The 20,875-nt window shown below is 35.8% G+C and overlaps 1 protein-coding gene across 3 annotated transcripts in view; it reads right to left on the bottom strand.

Moving 5' to 3' along the window:
- Positions 1-20,875, bottom strand: part of ABCA12 (ATP binding cassette subfamily A member 12) — a 197,727-nt gene that overhangs the window by 34,361 nt on the left and 142,491 nt on the right. For all 3 annotated transcript variants that reach the window (XM_019938973.3, XM_019938975.3, XM_019938974.3), the window contains 12 exons: positions 19,913-20,165; positions 19,263-19,349; positions 18,353-18,446; positions 15,606-15,733; positions 13,932-14,019; positions 12,052-12,157; positions 7,526-7,580; positions 6,779-6,956; positions 5,201-5,316; positions 4,034-4,193; positions 2,583-2,836; positions 353-557 (listed from right to left, as the gene is read on the bottom strand). In XM_019938973.3, the coding sequence (XP_019794532.2) occupies positions 353-557; positions 2,583-2,836; positions 4,034-4,193; positions 5,201-5,316; positions 6,779-6,956; positions 7,526-7,580; positions 12,052-12,157; positions 13,932-14,019; positions 15,606-15,733; positions 18,353-18,446; positions 19,263-19,349; positions 19,913-20,165 (1,724 nt within the window). The remainder of the gene's footprint in view (positions 1-352; positions 558-2,582; positions 2,837-4,033; positions 4,194-5,200; positions 5,317-6,778; positions 6,957-7,525; positions 7,581-12,051; positions 12,158-13,931; positions 14,020-15,605; positions 15,734-18,352; positions 18,447-19,262; positions 19,350-19,912; positions 20,166-20,875) is intronic.

The following is a 20,875-nucleotide window of genomic DNA, read 5'->3' as shown; positions in this document are numbered from 1 at the left end:
ATATGAAATCACTTCCGACAACTGATTTCTTTATGCTGTCTTTTGAAGAGGCCTGGAAACTAAGAGTTGAAAAGAGCACCCTGCCTGGACTTCTTGACTGAAAGTCCACTCAGGGAGGATAGTAACTTGGGAGGGGGCTCAGGATTTGGTGTGTGGTGAGTCCTCCCTGCCAAAACGAAGACTTACAGGGTAAGTAACACATAGACACATGTAAATTACATATATAGAATCCATCAAAATATTCAGAGGTTGACTTTCAGATTTCTAGAAAAAAATTAAGGAAAGATAAAGATTTTTGTCACTTAACCATGTCAATACAAAGGATAGCTAGAAACAAAACACTGTTCCTTACCTCCCCAGCAGGTATCCCAACGCTGATGTTGTTTACAGCTATAATCTTTTTGTGGATAAGGTGGTAGGTCTTTGTAAGATGATGGAGTTGAACCAGGTCACATTCATTTGCACCATTCTCAACTCTAAACCTCTCAGTCCACACATCTTCATCTTCAACTATTGTCTCAATAACAGGTGGAGAACGAAATTTTTTGAAGAAGCGTCTAAAAAATGGGCCCAATGATTCTGCATCAATGACTCTGAAATGGTACCACTCAGTTTTGACATATTTTAATAAGTTCTTACTTCATTAAAAGTGTGCTATCACATACTAGGTTTCTTTTAAGTTTTTTATGCATTATGGTACTCAAACAACTTAAAAATTAGTACAGATGCTCTTTACAATATTTGTTATAATATTTGGGAAAACAGCTTTTGCTTTCCATGACTTAAATGCTTACAGATCCACTATTAAAAGTGAGAATCTTAATTTCAGTAACAAGGAAATTAGTTTGGGTTTGAAAGTTACTGCCTAACAGAGAGACTAGAGTCATTAGTAAGACTCAACATTTTACAAGCCCATGATCAATGATCACCTTTTTTAAATCCTCTCTATTTCTTCTTTTGTCATCACAATATGAATGTTATTCTACAGTCTTTTTACTGTGAATGTCTTATCTAGGATCTAGCCAATATATTAAGGTTATCAGTCCTGAAAACTCACGAAATCTCAAACCCACTTCAGTATCTTGCCTAATGAATACCAAAGCAAAACAAACCAACAAATCAATTCAGGTCTTCCTCCCAATGTCCCGTTTCTTTTAATGATACCCCCAGAGATTCCAATTGTGATGTTTTCTTTGAAAACATCCCCATTCCAAAATCCACTCACGCAGTCAGACTCCTAGCACTGGAAATGCCTTATAACAGCCAGTCATCTATCATTTTCTGTCTTTTTCTATTACCATCACAGGCTTTCATTTTTTTTTCACACAGATTTATCCAAGAATCTCAAACTGGTCCAGCGTCTCTGACTCTTCCCTTACAGTATGCACTGTCTCCACAAAAATCACAGCTCCTAAAGCACCATTTGATCCTGTTGGTGTCTGTTCAAAAACCTTTAATGTGCTACTATTTGTTTCTTGAATAAAGTCCAAGCTATCGCTTTTTAACCAGTCAGTAGACTCCATAATTTTCCAACCCCATGCTTTAGCTCCTACTCTTTCATTACATTTAGTCTATGCTCTAGTCAAATTGTATTACTCACTTCTCAAATATGCCTCAAGATTTTTCTATCTTTGCTCTTATCTTTCCTTTCATTATTATTAACTTAAATCTTATTTTTCAATAGGTGATACATGCCGTTCATGTATTAAAATTAAAATGGTACTGAAGAATATTTAGTGAAAAGTAAGTCTCCTTCAACCATATACAGTTTTTTAACAGAGGCACTCATAATTAGAAATAATCTATGCATATGTATGCATAAGTAATATATATTCCTTTTTTTAAACTCAAATTGTAATATACTTCATTTATAGTTCTGAACTTGCATTTCTCACTTAATAAATATTAGAAGTAATCCCAAACATTACATAGTGAACTGCATCATTCTTTCTAATGGCTGCATAGTGTTTCATTGATAAATTATACATATAATTCATTTAACCAGCTCCCAAATGAAGAACATTTAGGTTGTTTTCATTCTTTTGCTATTAGGAATTCTTTTGCTATGATGAATAACTTTATACATACACAATTCTGCATATGTGTTAGCATATCTATTGGAAAAATTCCTAGAATTGTTGGGTCAGTGGTATGTGTATTTTTATTGATGATTTTGTCCTCACTTTACTCAATCTTCTTTTCCCAAATCCATTGCTAATATTCTACATACTCAATTCTCTTTCCCCACTTCTACTTTCTATCCTTCCAAACACAACTCAAAGACTACATCTTTTGTTTATGTACATATTTTCTCTCTACCACTGAATCTTGATCTCTTGGAGGCTAACAATTGTGCTTATTTAATTTTACTCCCTCACTTTACAATACTTGCAGAGCCACAGTAAGGTTTGATAACTATTTACTGAATTAAGTAGATTGTGAATTATGCTACAATTTTTAAAAGTTTTTTGAGCAAAACATTTCCATATTACTAATTGAAAAGCTTAGACTACTGACCCCTCTCTGAATATTTTGAATTGAGTTTTGTCATGGATGTCAAACACTGTTTTCATTGTATTTACCTGAGTTTATTTATTAGCCACTCATTGATTAAAAGTCGCAAGAAAAAGAACACGGTTCCTTGACAAACCAAAGCCACAAACATTGCACCTAGTTTATCCATCTCAAAGGTTTCACTTGGATACTCCACTCCATATGCTTTTAAGAAGTCTAGGACAGACTGTTGTTGAGAAAGTTCAATCAAACCATAGCCAAAACAGAACTGCGGGAAAATCAGGAAAATGCGCTTGAGGGTTTCAGAAATAAGTTCTAAGGTCTGAAATAAAAGAAATAAAAATAAAGCTCAGTGTTAGCCTTCCAACAAATTGACAAAAAATTGAAACTAGATGTAGATAAATATTGAAACCTGAGAAGCTTATCTAGATTGGCAATTGTTTCACATGCCTACTGAATTTACATATAAACATTTACTATAGCCAAATGGTGGAGATGTATTACTAAAACACAAGCCAAAAAGGATTATATATATATATATATTTAAGATGGTCTAAGGTGTCAGGCCAAACCCTGGGGGCAGAATCACTTCTAGACCTGCCTTAGGTCCTAGGAATGTAGTAACAGCCAGGGTGCTAGGGTCTGATAGAGTATCTATGGGTAGGTGCCTGAGTAAAGGAGGGATTTAGTACAGTAAAGTTTCAGAACCTAAGGTAATTCCTACTAGAAGAGGGACTAAAATGGTAAAATGATACAGAAGGAGAGACAACGTATCTCAACGAGGAGCATATGGCTCATTTTCACGTTATTCACACTTGGGACCAACCACCTGCACCTCATGGATTTTCTTCTTCCTCCTGGAGTGTGCTTGTCTAGTCCTCACTTCATACTCTTTCTATTCTTTTCCATTCAGTTGTCCAGCACTGAGTGTGCCTGTCTATTCCTCACTTCATTTTCTTTCTATTCTTTTCCATTCAATTTCCCAGCACTGGTAGGGCTTCCCTTGTCACCAATCATGACCGTTAGCTCTGAACGGAAAGTGATGCTTACAATGAAGTAGACTCCAATACATGACTGAAAGGGAATGAATCAGGTTTTTTCTCTATGGGTGCTCAAATGAATCTTAATCCATAGTCATATAACTAAGCCACTGTCCTTGTCCCTACCATACCGTAACAATTTGTTAATGAGTAAAACGTTTAGCTGACCGATTGGTTGCATGATTTTTGTAGTGCCATACAAGGTATCTGACTGAATGTATCTCCATTTACCTACTCAAGCCCTATCAAATGTCAATAGTTTTGACACTGCGTAAATATAATCATAGACATTAACCTAGATGGAACCTAAAAAGAATTTTAAAACGCCATAGTTTCCCCTCTACTATATTTAATAGAATCAAATGAAATGCCCCTATTCTATTTAGAGAATGCAAAATACAGAAAATCTTTCCACCTTGGAACATGTTGAAGCATTTGATCCGATAACTGAAGTTTAGCAGACTAATAAAGGACCTTACCGTATCATTAGGCTTTTCCTTGGAAAGGAAGTACACCACCGACAGGGAAACAATGGAATTGATGCCAAGAAAAAGGTTGATGCAGACGTAAGTGATGAAAGCCACTCCTGTTTCATGGAAGAGCCCAGCCAGCAGGTACATCCAAGAAAATGAGGCATACCTTTATGGTAATAACACTAAGAATTAAAATCATGCCGTAATTATTCTTTTACTAAATAAATAACTTCGATAGTGTTCCAAAGTGAAAATAAACATTAGAGATCAGTTGTCAAGCCTTGTAGTTAGATCTCTCTTTTATCCCTCTTTTTAACAACAGCCAAAAAAAAAAAAAAAGTGAAGCACACTTTTTAAATGACAGTAAAGGTCTTTTAAGGAATCTTGAGTAGTCATTACAATTACAAATTAATTTTTCCTAGAGATGGTGTTACCCCACCCAGGCAAGACATTTTTTTTGGCTCAGAAATGTGAGTTTAATAGATATATCTTACAATTTAAAGTTGAGAAAAAAACGACATTGTCAGCTAGCTAAGCAGAGAGAGTATGCTTAGAAGCTGCATGTCCTGTTTTGAGCAAATACTTGAGCGACCTTTGGGGTAATGAAGTACAACTAGAGACAGAGAGATCCTTCATCAGCTGCAATTGTTAACTAAATGGATACTACCCATTCATTCAGGGCAGAAAGAACTGCTATGATAAGTATTGGTTGTATCAAACTGTATTAATTACCCTAATTCAGAAACAATATTATGTGTGTTCTTAGGCATCGATAAAAATAAAAATAAATATACATGAATATATTTACTTTTTAATGCCTTATATATTTATATATACTCACAACTTGTTAATATATAAATTCATACATGTATACACATTTTTCTGATCATTCTAAGGCCTCCATTTTTACGTAAATTAAATTACATATGTAAATTGTTAAGTGTGACAGCACCCAGTAAGTGCTCATTAATGACAGGTATTCTATTAACAACAACAACATTAATTTTCACAAGTATTACACTTTACAAACTATGGACTAGCAGGTATAATGTATTGTTAATCATTACTCATGGCTAATGAAACCCCAAGACAATTGTAAATTAGCTAATGAGATTTAGGTCCTGTTTGTATCTAGGAGCATTTAATTCTGTTAATTCTTTCACTGCAGCTTACCCAAACAACAGAAGTAGGAGAGATACAGCGCTTAGGTTGTTTTCACTGTAGAAGGCAGGTAACTTGAAAATTGCAATGACACCAACTGAAAATGCTACAGGCACCAAATAGAAGGCCTATGGGAATATGTAAAACTATGTTTAATACACGGCAAATATTTTTTAAAAAAATCAATAGCCCATCTAGTTTAAAACTGTAACAAACTGAACTAGAAACACTTGAAGAAATGAAGTTTTATCTATGCTCTTGTTGCTTGTAACATTCAGTTCATTTTACATTGATTTCACTCTAGAATTTGTCTCCTGAAATAGGAGGTCAAGCCAGTCTCCATCTTTATAGAGATTCTCAGAGTCCCTGGTACTCCTCCCTCCAGGCTTTGAGACTTGGGATCATTTGGTGACAAAGGTTCAGTGAGAAAGATAAGACAGCCAGGTATCTTTGTATTCGATTCAGCCCTCCAAGTATTGATTTTATTTTGAGTGCTGGAACTCTCTCAGATGGTTGATTTCTAAGGCTTGGTTATCAGTGTGAGCCACTCTGTGCAAAACAGCAGGGCAGTGGGTACCACACATTCTTAGAATCACAAGGATATGAACAAAGAATTCAGTGTTTCATCGGCAAGCAGATAGAGTAAATGCTGAGGGTTTGCAGCAAGATGTACACAATGAAAGAGATGGGAATTTAATTAGGGAGGAAAATCTCCTAAAATTGGAATGAGAACCAGAATCTAAGTAGTAAGTAGCCCTTCACAGAAGTGTGTACTTTAAGCTTTCTTGACATATTAAAGCTCCTATTAGGTCCAGAGGAATCATCACCATTGTTTTTTAGATCTGACTTCTACAACAATCGCATTTCAGACCTCACTGGATACATTAACCAAACGGAGAGGCAGTTAATTACTCTGCAACCCTGCAAGCCAATGACAATTTCACCATAATCTCCAGGCAAATACATACCCATCCTGGGCTTTTGGCCATACTGACACATTTGGAGTCAAGAAAAACCATCTGAATTTGGAACCATTTTAGGCAAATAAGAGAGTTATCAATTAAATTCACCCTTTATTTTCCCTACTAATCTCTGATGTGTTATTCAGCAGAGGCTACTACTTCGAATTTTTCACTATTAGTTGATGAGATTTTTATAAGCTTGCTTATGTGGTACCACTGGGCAAGGCTATTCTGCTCCTAAGCTTCCATTTCTCCACAGTAGTGGTTCTCAAACTTCGATGTGCTTAAAATAACTTGGGGGAGCGGTTGTTAAAAATGCATATTCTCCATGCTCCACTCCCAAGATAGGGACCTCTTAAGTCTGGAGTGAGGACCAGCAATCTGGATTCTAATAAATGTCCTGGGGAATCTGATATAGAAGGTCCTCAGACCACAGAGATAAGGGCAAGGCAGGTGGATTTCTCTTTCTTCTGACCGCTGGACGAATATAAGCCTGATGCAATTTTTTTCTTCATTTATTGTCTTTGTGGCAATAATCGGAGCAAACCAGGGCAAATAAATCTCAAATATAAAACTGTCTTCTACCCAAATCGGTCCTGTCTTTCTTGCAAAGACACAAGTTACTCACCATGTCGTAAATGAAGTTTGTCACCCAGTAGCATATGACACCAATGCCTGAAATGTGCTGCAGCTGCTTGGCTTTGTTCTGATGCTCCCGCACAACATAGGTGACAAAGCTGGCAGTGGTGACAGAGTAGCCCAGCAGGATGGAGAGCGCCACTAAAATATCGATTAAGCTGCTCATTCTACATTGAGCAATAGGGAGAGGAGAGCACACATAAGTTTTGGGAACTCTTTTCTTTTCAGAAAGATTCACGGCTAAAGCCATCAACAAAACAGTGCAAGAGTTGGCTGTGACACAAATAAGTCTTCTTGCAAGGCAGCCAGATAATATCTTCTACATGACTTGGCTGTGACCCTGGGATAAATGTAGCTTGAGTGCATCTGAATTGACTAGGGATATTTGATGGAAAAACCTCAGTCAACAAGGGCTACAGGGTGTATGCAAGAGATATAGTTCTTGAGCATAGAAATCGTACTTAAATGCTATGCAGGGAAGTTGAAATGATGAAACACTTATGCACTTGACTTACAAAAGCAGGAGATTCTGTGAATCTACAGTCAACAAGCTCTACTTGGCAACCTCACTCTACACACTTTCAGAAACCTCCTTTTATCCCAGTGAGTGACTTGTATTACCAGCTCTTCTAGATTGACATTCATTCAGATACAACTGTGATTTCCAATTATAGCACTTTATACAAAGGCTCAATAAGCCAAGGAGAAAAGAGTCATGCCATATATGTCTGCTTACGTGGCTTGTTCTTGGTCTTGCACTCCTGGATAAGGATGGCTATACAAGATGATACCTTAAAGAAGAAATGGTTCTTTTCATTAGTAGGTATTCAGTTAATCAGGAATACCAATTTTTATGCACACTACTATGTATAAAATAGACAACTAATAAGAAGCTGCTGTACAGCACAGGGAACTCTACTCAATACTCTGTAATGGCCTATATGGGAAAAGGATCTAAAAAAAAATGAGAGAGTGGATATATGTATATGTATAACTGATTCACTGTGCTGTACCACTGAAACTAACACAACAAAATCAACTATACTCCAATAAAAATTTTAGGGGGCTTCCTTGGTGGCGCAGTGGTCGAGAATCTGCCTGCCAATGCAGGGGACAGGGGTTCGAGCGCTGGTCTGGGAAGATCCCACATGCTGCGGAGCAACTGGGCCCGTGAGCCACAACTACTGAGCCTGCGCGTCTGTAGCCTGTCCTCTGCAACAAGAGAGGCTGCGACAGTGAGAGGCCCGTGCACCGCGATGAAGAGTGGCCCCTGCTCGCCGCAACTAGAGAAAGCCCTCGCACAGAAACGAAGACCCAACACAGCCAAAAATAAATAAATAAATTTATTAAAAAAATTTTTTTAAAAAAAGTATCAATTTTTATTTATTTATTTATTTATTAAACATCTTTATTGGAGTATAATTGCTTTACAGTGGTGTGTTAGTTTCTGCTGTATAACAAAGTGAGTCAGCTATACGTATACATATATCTCCATATCTCCTCCCTCTTGCGTCTCCCTCCCACCCTCCCTATCCCACCCCTCTAGGTGGTCACAAAGCACAGAGCTGATCTCCCTGTGCTGTGTGGCTGCTTCCCACTTAAAGAATTTTACTTTGGGGATACTCTTTTAAAGGAAAATGATGCCCCCACCCCCTGCCAGTCTCATCAATGCCATACAATTGATGGTACTCACACACACACAAAAAGCCCAAAACAGTTTTTCACACTGTGCATGGAATTTTGGGGGAAGGGGCAAGAATTTACACTTCTTATATAGCATGTTTCCCCTCTACTACATTTAAGTCATTGTTTTACAGTTTCTTCTCTCCATCTGGTAATATGGATGTTTGTATTCAGCAGCACTTTAGAAATGCATGACATTTAAAGAAGCACCTCAAAGGGAGACCAATTATATGAGGATCTCCTGAAGAACAGACATTTTCCACCCCCATCCGTCTTCATTGTGCTATTGGCTGTCGTAGGGAAATACTGTAGCCTGAGAGGATCCCCTCTCCTCCTTTACTGCTTCTGAGATGCCCATTGTTCTAGAACTCTACCAAGAGTAGAGCTTGGGAACTTCAGCCACTCTGGAGGGATTTTCACTGAGACATAAAGATCCAAAATGATTCAGAGAAACTAGCTGGCTCCAGAAAAGTAGTCACTTAACTCCAATGCAGTCCTAAATTATCTGTATCTCCAAGCGTTGGTTATACTTTCTGCGTATAAGTGTAAGCAAGGTTCTTTCCTCCCTTTCCTTACAGGACGCTGGTTAGACAGAGTCAAAATGGGCTGACAAGTTTCGCAAAGGGCCACAGTGTGAAGGCAAACCCTATACTGTCTGACTAACTTTGGAAAAGAACTAGGAGTGAGGATATCCCTTAAGTACTTTTTCCTATAAAGTCATAAGCTGAACAAGAACTTTCTCACTACTGCTCACATAGTATATGTTCATTATATTAGGATATTAAGGCCCTTTGATAGCACCCAAATATTATAGATTATTCTAAAGTTATATTATTTCCATTAACTTAAATTTATAACTTTTATCAAGTAGAGTGTGACATATTTTGAGGTTGAAATCTGCAATTGTTATTTATTGAAGAAAAAATACAATATATAGTTAAATCAAAACAAAGAAACTACCAGCAACAATAATCAATCTGACTGATAATTTTAATCACATCATTGAGGGAATGCACTTCTCTTATCTTTTGTGTAAATTAATGGGCTCTCTTTTTACTGAGATTCAATTTTCTTTGGGCCGTACTTAAACCTTGTTGCTGGATTATAACATAGGCAAGGAGAAAACATTTCTCTTAGTCCTGATCTGTATTTCAGAATCAAGAAATACTCTATTTCACCAGAGGAATCTTTACAAATACATTTACTCCAATATGAAAAATGCTGCTAAACCAATTTTTTTTTTTACAGATCTTTAGCGGAAACATCAAGTACATATATTAGGGTTTGGAATCTATATCACAATCTTTTCTGTGGGTTCTACAGCATCCAGCATAATGTCTTAAGTACAGCGATTAGTCAATGAATGCTTATTGACTCGAATAAAATCTTACAATTTCAATTATTTCCCCCATATACAATACACATTAAAAAGAACACATTTTCTGTTATTTCTACATGTGTAAACCTAAAATGAGTAACTTCCCATTGACCACTGCTAGTAATGTAATAAGAATAAACATTAGGGTGGAGGGAACAATGTGTCAATATTTTTGGAAAAGAGCCTGGTTGTGTAGCATTTGTTAGTGAACACAAGTAAATCTGTATTCTAGGGGAAGAAAGAACAGAACTTTCATGTTAAATTAACCACTAGAGGGAACCACATGAATATAACAGATACTGACATTGCAAAGGAAAGCTAATTAAAAGATTTTTATTAGCATGTTAAAATTCAAAGAGAATCAATTTTACAGCTAAAGCAAAATCTCAATTCATGTAGAATCCAACAAAGGTGGCTTAAAACAGGTAGTGTAGTAGGGAGAGGTGGCAGGAGAATAATTGAGCTGATTTTTAAAGACAACATTATCATGGCAGATCCCATACATGCATTACAAAACAATAAAAGCATTTTAAGGTGACATGGATTTCTTTTCTGAAAGAAAACAAACTCCTTCCAGAGAAGGTGGAAAGCTACCACTTTCATAATAAGCCTATATGAGAAAAGTTAATAAAAAACAGAAGGCACACTAGTACTAATCTCTATATAACTCAAGCTAAGCCTTATTTTTAAATTAAAAACATTTCCTTTTAGGGTCAATATGAAGCTTATGTTCCAGAATTCTTAATTCTTTAGACTATGTAACTTAAAAATACACTTGTAGGGGCCACAACAAGCCTGCTGGGATCCAGAGTGATTCAGACTGCTTTCATCTTGGTAAAGAACACTAATAATAAATGAAACCTCAATATAGGTTTCAAAAGCTGATCCTTCAAAAGTGGCATTGTCTCTTTTTCTTACCTACATACCTTTGCAACATTTCCTCCTAGTCATTTCTATGGTTCTTATACTTTCATTATCCGTCATGGCAACAAATGTCCTTTGCTCTCAATAAGACATCCTACTGAAAGTCAAGTGTTCAGTAGTGTTTCAAACCAGGCTATAGTAGACCCACCTGGCTTTAGTCATCATTTAACTTAATTTACCACTTTTGACTCCACACTTTATTGATGCTCTAGGTCTAAGGACTATCTATCAATCTTGTTATTTTCTTCAGGGCTCCTGCTGCTAGGAAAATGCGAAAGCAGTTGGGGAAAAATACTGTTTTCTCTTAAACGAAGACTCTGAAAGATTCTGTTCTTAGAATAAGTATGTGACTCTACAGTTTACTTCTACAATCACCAGAACGTGCAGCACATGCTATTATGCCCAACAGTAGGGAAATGAAAGAAAAGTAGACAACGGCATTTCTTTGTTTTTAATAGTCTGTTAACCTATTTATTAGGGTAGAAACTGTTGGCCAGCAGATACTTTACTCTATTTTCTCCATCTTTATTATTATTATTTTGGGGGATCAGTATGGGAAAATAATTTAAGCAAGGCTTAAGAAGATAGAATGGTCTGATGAAGAGTAATTGAATTAGAAAACAAATAAGTCTCTTTCAAATTCCAAACCCTTTTTAAAAACTATGTGGAAGCTTCTTGGGAAACCCCACTAAAGTAGACCTTGCTGAGTATAGAGAAGTATTAGGAAAATGAAGAGGCAGGAGCCAGGCACTTCTGATTCCCAGAGAAATAGCAGTAGGAAACAATACTACTCATCCTGAGAGGGAGCTAAGGATTAGCAATGTTTTATACAAAGCAAGTGTCAGTACGGTAAGTACTCAGTTAATGGTAGCACTTCTTTCCTGTTAGAACTTCTTAGCTTAAAAGTTTTGTTTTCACATTTAGATTTGTGTACAATATTTATTGACATTGTTATTTTAATTTTTAGCCTATGTACAAGTAAATAGTTATAAAATATTTTCCTATGAGATATAACTACTAGGTGTGAGAGCACAAATAAGTGGGAAGTCAGCATTATTATCCTGACTTGATAAATGAGGAAACTAAGTTAACCTGAAGTTAAGGGGCTTATCCAGAATGTTCTATCTGGTGGTAGTTACTACTTCCAAACTCCTTTTAAAGATCTGTGATCTAAATACCATAAAATAGCTGCCACTGGGAGGAAATGGCATCTAGTGCACATTTTCATGTAGACAGTAGCAGAAGCTGCAATACAAGAAACTTCTAAGTAACTTTACCATGTCGGGCAGCATCGTCTTTTGACATGTTAACTCGCAGGAGGAAATTATTCAGGCTGTTGAGGTACGCTGGAAGGGAGTGATAGCCTTCCGGATCATACCATACCTGTTAAGATTCCGAAAGAAGGCAAGATCAGTGTGGTGTTCAAATAAATCAGGCAGTCTTTACATCTTACAGCCTATAGAATTTATATTTAAAATAAGGGCACCAATTTCCCAGTAACTTATTTCATCTTGGCAGATTATGAACCATCCACCAGTGTTGACCACAGAACTCTAAGTTTCCAACCTAGAGATGGGCAGAGATTGGGAAAACGTTTTTTTTTTCCCTGCGTGAGAGCACCAAGTTACTAGTTATTCTAGCTAGACCTTCTCTAAAGTGAAAGCTTGAAATAAACAGAAGACTTCATTATTATCTTCATTTCTGTGACTGGACTGTAGTGATTCTGGAACTAGAGCTAGGGCATTCTGTCTCTCAGTAATAATGATAATAATAATAATTAAAAAGCAACTGGCATATAGCCCAGGCTGTAGAAAGAAATTAAATACATAAATAAGCATTGTGCCCTTAGCAACATGATTGATAATCTTGAAATATCCCCACTTACTTTCTATTCCTAGTTGTAACCCACAAGAAAGTGAGTTAGTTCATCTGCTATGTCAAAAGCAGAGGGATTTAAAATACTGGTATACCTCAATTCAAGAAAGCCAGTTGGTAATTCAAAATTACAAATCTGATTTAGAGAGAAATTATTTAATATTAGAACTCCCTTACTCTATGTGTCGAGAGAGGGAGAAAAGGAACCAAGCGTGGCTGGGGGTGGGGGTGGACATTCAAGTCCCTAGCACTACTATTTAGTTTCTATATGACCTTATAAAACCCAGCTAAAATAGACTCAATAATATCTGTCTCTTAGGGATGTCGTGAGGATGTGTACATAGTTTGTATAAAAGGTGATACTAGTTCTTGGTTTATAACAGTCACTAAATGAATATTATTTTCTTCACTTCCCCCAAGGTTGTATACATCTCTTACTACCAAATGAGAAATATGTGAAGAACAATTTAAAATTTAAAGACTACTTGTGATCATATGTGTAATCATATGTGTCTGATTCTGTGACTCTAGCTTGTTTCAAATTCAAAGCATAGGTACAATCTAGAAGAAAAAAAGTCAACAGGATTATTTATATCCAACAAATTCTAAGTTTCCATGTTCTTTGGAAAGCAAAGCTAAACACATATGACACATGTACAAGGAAAAATGCATAAAACATTAATGTATAGTTTAACAAAGAATTATAAAGGGAGTATACCCATCACTCAGGTTGAGAAACAAAATCGCCAGCATCCAGAACGTCTCCCTGACACTCTGTGTCCTTCCAAACCACAATGTGCTCTCTCTCTCCCCTAGACAATATGGTTGTTTTGCCTACTCTCAAAGTTTATGATACATGCAATTATAGTTGTGTATTCCTTTTCGTTTTTTCTTTTGCTTACTAATAATGTTTGGAAGAGTTAGTCTGCTTGTTGTATGGAAATGAGTTCATTCATTTCCATGGCTGAAAGTTCTGTTAAATGAGTATATAACAATTTGTTTATTTATTCTACTGTGTATGGACATTTGGGGTTGTTTTTTCGGCTAATATGAGAAATATTACCACGCACATTTTTGTATATGTATCTGGGTACTTGTGTGTACACGTTTCCCTAGGATAAATACACAGGACTGGAACCACTGTAGTATGGAGTATGCATTATTCCAAAGTGCTTTTCAAATCTACTGACCCATGTCTTGTTTTTACCTCATGAAAATGCTTGAACATTTCAAGTTCACATTCTCATTTGTATGACATCCCAAAAGAAAGATCACAATTTACCTTGGCAAGTGTTCTATTAGCAGGAACTGCTGTTATATCAAAACGAAGGTCTTTAGTCAAAGGCAGCCCAAAACTCCAACCTCCATATCTATATAGAAAAATTGTTTTAATGGAGAAAATATTCATAAATAGATCTAAAATGTTTAACTAAGAGCTCATTTTTTTTCTTTCCATCAGGAACACATTTACAGTATGAAATAAATACTGTCTGACAAATGTTTTACAGTTTTATCGATTTCTTTTATCATATTTTAGTCTAAAGCATACATTATAGCTAGAAGTTCATGGACTCTTAAAAATAAAAAGTGGATTAAAAAAAAGTGGATTAAAAAAATAAAAATAAAAAGTGGATTAAAAAAATAAAAATAAAAAGTGGATTTAAAAAAAATAAAAAAGTGGATTAAAAAAAATAAAAAGTGGATTAAAAAAAATAAAAAGTGGATTAAAAAAGTGGACTCTTAAAAATAAAAAGTAATTTTAAGGATAGATTAGTTAAAATATCCACCAAATTAAGACTGGGTTAAATAAATAATGGTGTAGTTACACTAAAATAATTTTCTTGTAACTGTTATCCTAAATGTGATGCTATACAGCTATATTTTTGACATGGAAAGAACACTATAGCACATTCTTCACTTAAGAAGTAGGTTTTGGAATGGTTTATTTATAATAAACCTCATTTTGTTGAAAATATTTACATGCGTATTCCTGTGTACTTACCAACTATCCCCCGCAGCTTTATTAAGACATAATTGACAAATAAAAAGTGTATATACTTAAGGCATACGAATGCTCTGATATATGTACATCTTGTGAAATCATCCCCACCATCAAGCTAATTAACACAGCCAGTATCTCACATAGTTACCATTTTCTTGTACGTATGTGTTGAGAATTCTTCAGGTCTACCCTCTTAACAAATTTCAAGTAACAATACAGTATTCTTAACTATAGTCACATTGCTGGACTTAGACCTCCAGAACGTATTCACCTTGCATTACGGACACCTTGTACCCCTTGACCAACATCTCCCCATTTCGCCCTTCCCCCCAGACCCTAGAACCCACAACTCTACTCTCTGCTTCTATGAATCTGACTATTTTGGATTTCATATATAAGTGAAACCATGCCATGTTTGTCTATTATTTCACTTGGCATAGTGTCTTCCAGGTCCATCCATGTCATTGCAAATGTAAGCCTGCCACACTTACCTCTGTGGCAAATGTTCAGGTGGCTTAGGAACATGCCTGTGGCTTTGCTATACAAAAAGACATTTTATTCACATGCAGATATCATACTCCAAGTTTTGAGATATTCATATTGGAACTAAGGACAACTGTCACCAAAAGCCACACCTTAAAATTCTGCAAGCTGGCACAATCTAGTCAACAACTCCACTTTCGCCTCGAGAAAAAAATATGTACACGTTTAACAATACATTTTTGAGGCCTAAAACAATGCTTTTCAATGTGCTCAAATAAATCTTAATTTAGAGTCATTAAATTAATTTACTTAAATTTTAATATATAAGGCTGTTTAGATAAAACAGAATTTACCCATATAAATAATCAATAGAAACTTGCATTTATTGTCACAAATTCAAAAGACAGTTACAATTAAAATTAGAAAGCATGATATTCTAAATTAAACATGTTATAAACAGAGTATTTTTACCTTTTTTGCATAAACTTATTGGCAGTTGATATAAGATAGTTTTCCAAGTGGTGGTCAGTGAGGTTATAAATTAGATGGGAAGAATAAGTTCTTCTATGAGGTGGAGAATAGTTAAATTTAGGACATTCCTGAAAAATAAGGTTAAAAAAAGTTCTCTTTGGACAATTCTGTACAAATTAAATAGACAATGTCAAGGAGCTTCAGTTTTATGATCTGTCTATTAGTGCAGCTGGTAGAGTGTGAAAAGAGTGTCCTCTGCCTCTAAAGAGCTTTGAAAAGGAAGTCATCTTGCCTATGCCAAAAAATCGGAACAAACATTTATTATTTATACAGAGAATATACATGTGTTTAGGACTTGCTTAAAGCCAAAAAAGAACACAAGTTAATTAATGTTCAATATTTCTTTCACTGTACTGACAAGCTTGATATGTTTGGAGAATAACATTAAACGTTAAGATGACTCAAAATTCCCTCAATAATTCACAGGGAAGAGAAAAATGTTTGCCCCAAATTGAAAAGATAACATTAACAGACATAGGTTCTCAGGGATGAAGAGCAGTGGATAAAAAGTTTGTGTTATATTAGTTTTAAGGTACCAACCTAGGTGTCAGAACCCAATTTTTCCCATATCCAAATCCAATCTTTATATATATATGTCTTATATATATGTATATATGTGTCACTTATACATATACAAGTTGCAAAGACAGTACAGAGAGTCCCTGCATGCCTTTCACCCAGACTTCCCCACTGTTAGCATCTTACATTACCATCATACATTTGTCAAAATTAAGTGCCTTGGTACATTACTATTAACCAATCTCAGAGCTTACTTTAAACCACTTATTTATGTGTTCGTAGCTTTCTGCACTTCCTGACTACTAACTTTTCATTGAAATGTCCCATGCTTCACTGCCATGAACTTTAGTTTGGGAAAAGCCTAGCACTTTGCCAGTTTTTCCTTCCATCTTTCACATGGTGTTCCAGAGCCTGAGGCTAGCACCACATGTGTATCAAGAGCATAATGTTGTAGGTTGCTCTAAAAAATGAAGGCTGAATTTCACCTTGCATCAAGTTGTATCAACTTGAAGATCACATTCTATAATGCCACTGGTTTCATAAACAGAGATATCCTTATGTATGCAACTTAATTTTTAGTTTTAACTTTTTATTGACTTATACATACAGAAAAGCACACATATTATAAGGATACTGCTTGATGAATTTTGACAAACTGAACACACCCTTGAACCAGCAACTGGAACAGAACAATGCTATTACCCCAGAAGCCCCCTCATCACGCTTCCTTCCAATCCTACCACTCCCATAGTAACCAGCACAGAAAGAGTTTTTCCCGTTTTTGTATTTTATATAAATGGAATTGTATCATATGTACTCTCTCGTATTTGGCTTTTTTCACTCATCATTTGTTTCTGAGAATATGATGTGTGTAGTGTAGATTATTCTCATCTTGCTGTATATAGAATTTCATTGTGGAAATAGATTACATTTGATTTATCTACTCTACTGTTGCTGGGAATTTGGGTGGCTATTACAAATGGTATTGCTATGAATATTCCAGTATATATCTCTTGGTGAATTTATTCACATTTCTGATGGGTATATAACAGGAGTGGAATTGCTGAGTCCATAGGGTATGTATAACTTCAGCATTAGTAGACACTGTCAATTCTTTTAAAAGCTATTTACACAAATCTGGATTCCCATCAACGGAATATAAGGTTGAAAAAATTTTAATCTACTGGGTTTTTTTAATTAATAAAATTTATCTAAGTTAGTTAGTTAAAATTTATCTAAGTTAGTTAGTTACTAAGTTAGTAGACTTTTACTGTGAACTAAAGAAAATACATGAAGGATTTCAGAAACTAGCTAGGTTAGGTAAGGGATTAGAAAATGCTTTGAGTACTGGGCAAGAATAATATTTATATGTGCAAGGATTTCAAAAAATGCTTGCTTGATCCCAGCTTTTATTGTTAGTAACTGTCTTACGTGAGACCACAAAAATAGGCTGCATTTACTGAAAACATCTTTATTTTAAAATACTGTACCAAGACAGTTTAGGACGTAATCATATGTCACTTTGAAGAAAATATTGCTAGATTCCTCCCCTATTGAGAGGTAAGTTGACAATATAGTGACTCTCAGAAACTAATAGTTACCTCTTTTCTTCAACAATCTTTAATTTCCCCAGTGAATTTGTTTTCCTTAAAGTTTATTGAATTGATAGGCCTAGAAAACTAAGGTGTGTATTTATAGAATACAGACAGGGTGTTGGCTGGAGAATCTTTAATGTTTCTTTCAGGACATGGATTTTTCTTGCATCCTGGAAGTGCTGCTTGGAGACATACAGAGTTCTGTTCTGGACTTACACATTACTAACTTCCCAGATGACCACTATAGTAGCAGTCTCACTGTGTTTTCAAATATGACAGTTATGTGAAACACAGAGCTTTCTGGTTACAACTGAACTGAGACCAAAAACTCATTTTCTGTCAGTTTCCACAAAGACTGTCATAGAATTACCTACCTCGGGAAGTTTGTCCTGAGATGGATTAACAGTGACCTGAAGTTCAGTGTTTTTCAGCTGCCCAGGTCGACATCGCTGAGCTACTAGCCTCCATACAATGAAATGATACCAACTCTTTGATAACCTAGATAGATCTTTCAAGCTTTGATATTTATTCCTTTCTTTTTTTCTACTTCACTGAAAGCGAATTCCATCTTACCTGGATATTTTCTGAGCAGGAACAAACACCAAAATTAGTAATAGGATCTTCACTGCTGTTCCATTTTCCCAGACTGTCTTTCTCTAAACACCTTCTGCAAGTAAAAATGATATTGAAGTGAGGTATGTGTACATTCGCATGTTTATGTATGAGCACATAAGCGAGTATTTGGTATTAAATTCAGGTGTATAGTCCTAAGTTCAGTTTACTGACTTTTCATAACTTGAATATACATGGCACAACCATTTCCAAGTGATCTGACATTTTATGGGAGATTGAGGGAGAGCACTTCAAGATTAAACAGTGAAGAGACCAAAGCTCATTGAATTGTCTTCATGTGGCAGGATGGAACTTTTTGGACCCCTTTATTTTCTTTGCTCTCTCATCCTCTCCTCTGAAGGGAAGGGGATACTTTAGCAAAATAATGCACAGATGTCAGGTTTCCACGTGTCATGTACTATCCTGGAAGTTTCAATAAGCAACACTATGTAGTGCAAAAGCATGGGGACGGAGCTCGGAAGATGTGGGTCTCAGCTTTAGCTACACAACCTACTTTCTAGATTTCTTTAGACAAGTATCTTAGTCCACATGAGCCTCAGTTTCTTCATCTTAAAAATGAGATTAATAATTCACAGGGTGGTTGTGACTGTTTAATGAAAACATGTACACAAACGAACCTTACAAGTTATAAAGCACCTCTTTATTACTACAGTATAGCATAACCACGGGATGAACTAAAGGAAGTAGATAAAATCTGTTAAAGATAGAGTTCAATCAGGGTGCTGACCTCCTCCAGCCAAATCACACACACTCACTTAACCACACTCCCCCACATACATACACACACGCATACACATGCACACACACAACTGGAATGTTGAAAAAAAAAAAAAAAACAAGAACCACTTACGGATCACTGATATTCAAACACATGTTGTCAATGCCAGGGAAGCTCCACATTGCTGAGACCAGTTCTTTTGTGCTTGGGTGAGAATTTCTGTAATATTAAAGGATAGAAACAAATTCACGATTCCTCCACTAGTCTCCCATATTAAACTCATGCTCATAAATAATTTGAAGAAATGAAATATGCTGTCTATAGGACTGCTTTCTTAAAAATCTAAGAAAGACTCAGACTCAGAAAAAAAAATGGTCACCAAAAAAATAAGCACATGTCTCTATTTGGCTGCCTTATTATTTGTCACATGCATTTAGTGATCACCTACTGTATATATAACATTATATTATACAGAATTCTGACGCTGCTAGTCAATATTCAATAAAAAGCTATTTGCTATATATTACAACAGATTGGGAAGCCATACCTAACCTGGCTTTCCTGATTAAAGTCTCATAATTAAAAATAAAGATGTACTATAACTTTATTTTTAGACAAACACAAAAAGGAGTATCACGTTGCAATAAATCAAACTGTGTATTCCTTTGGCAGGATCAGGTACTGCGGCTACTAGGTTCTTTAGCACTACATGGCATTCACAGGTACAATGTACCTCTGGAGGTATGTGGAAATGTTGTTTTAGTTAAAGGGAAGAAACTTACGCATAGAAGGTTGTCTGTTCAGAGGTACCGTAAAGAGATGGGGAGATCTGGATCTCTGGATAGCTGTCGCTGGAACTTCTTAGCGTACCAAAGCCCATGGCAGTGGTTACAAAGATGATGGGGAGAATAACCTGAGCTATGAAACCTTTCCAGTTCCTGCGGGTGTGGTGGAACCTCTGAATGAGTATAGCCATTACTTTCTTCAGTAACAGTCCAAAACCATCCAATCTCTCTCCTCTGGTCAGGATTTTGTCTGATTAAAAAAAAAAAAAAAATTTAATACGGTTCTGGGAAATCCTGCTAAATCCAGAACTAAAGTAACTTCAGAACCTATAGATGAATGGTATAATGTGGCATGGTAGGAAAAGCTTATATTTTAAAGATTTGCATTTGAAGTTCAGCTCTTCATTGATCAGCTTTGGGCCCGAGCCCCTCCATCTCATACAGCTTCTGTGAAAGTGCTTTGAAAATTATAAATTACTATACGCAAAATATTCTCTGTCATATACATAGTACTTTTACATGTCAAAGTGAGATATCTAGAATTTTATAAATGAATATTGTTCCCAATCTCTTAAAGTCTCAATGCAGAATCAGTATTATTACTAATTACTAATATTCAAGAGGTAGCTTCTATCAAAAGACTGAATTCAAATAAAATAAATAGAAACCAGAACAGCAGCCTAGTCTAACTCATTCCTATTGTGGGCAACTTAGTGATGGTAAGTGTAATTGGCTCTCATTGTAATGTGAGGTCCAGTGAAGTCACCTCAAACATAGGAAAAGGAAAATGCTCTCCTCCAAAGTATAATTCTCGTTCAAATACTTATTCATTACATTCCTTTTAGAAATCTGGACTGATTATATGGCGTTTCAAAACTCTATTTTTATCACGTGAGTCACAAAAAAGAACTCATTGGAAAAAAATGTCTACCCTCTTTCCTCCCAAACCCACCCCACACT

Source organism: Tursiops truncatus, chromosome 7 (genome assembly GCF_011762595.2).
Source record: "Tursiops truncatus isolate mTurTru1 chromosome 7, mTurTru1.mat.Y, whole genome shotgun sequence".
Classification (NCBI taxonomy): domain Eukaryota; kingdom Metazoa; phylum Chordata; class Mammalia; order Artiodactyla; family Delphinidae; genus Tursiops; species Tursiops truncatus.
Note: the sequence above shows the minus strand (reverse complement) of the source record. Positions and strands in the feature narration are given on the sequence as shown.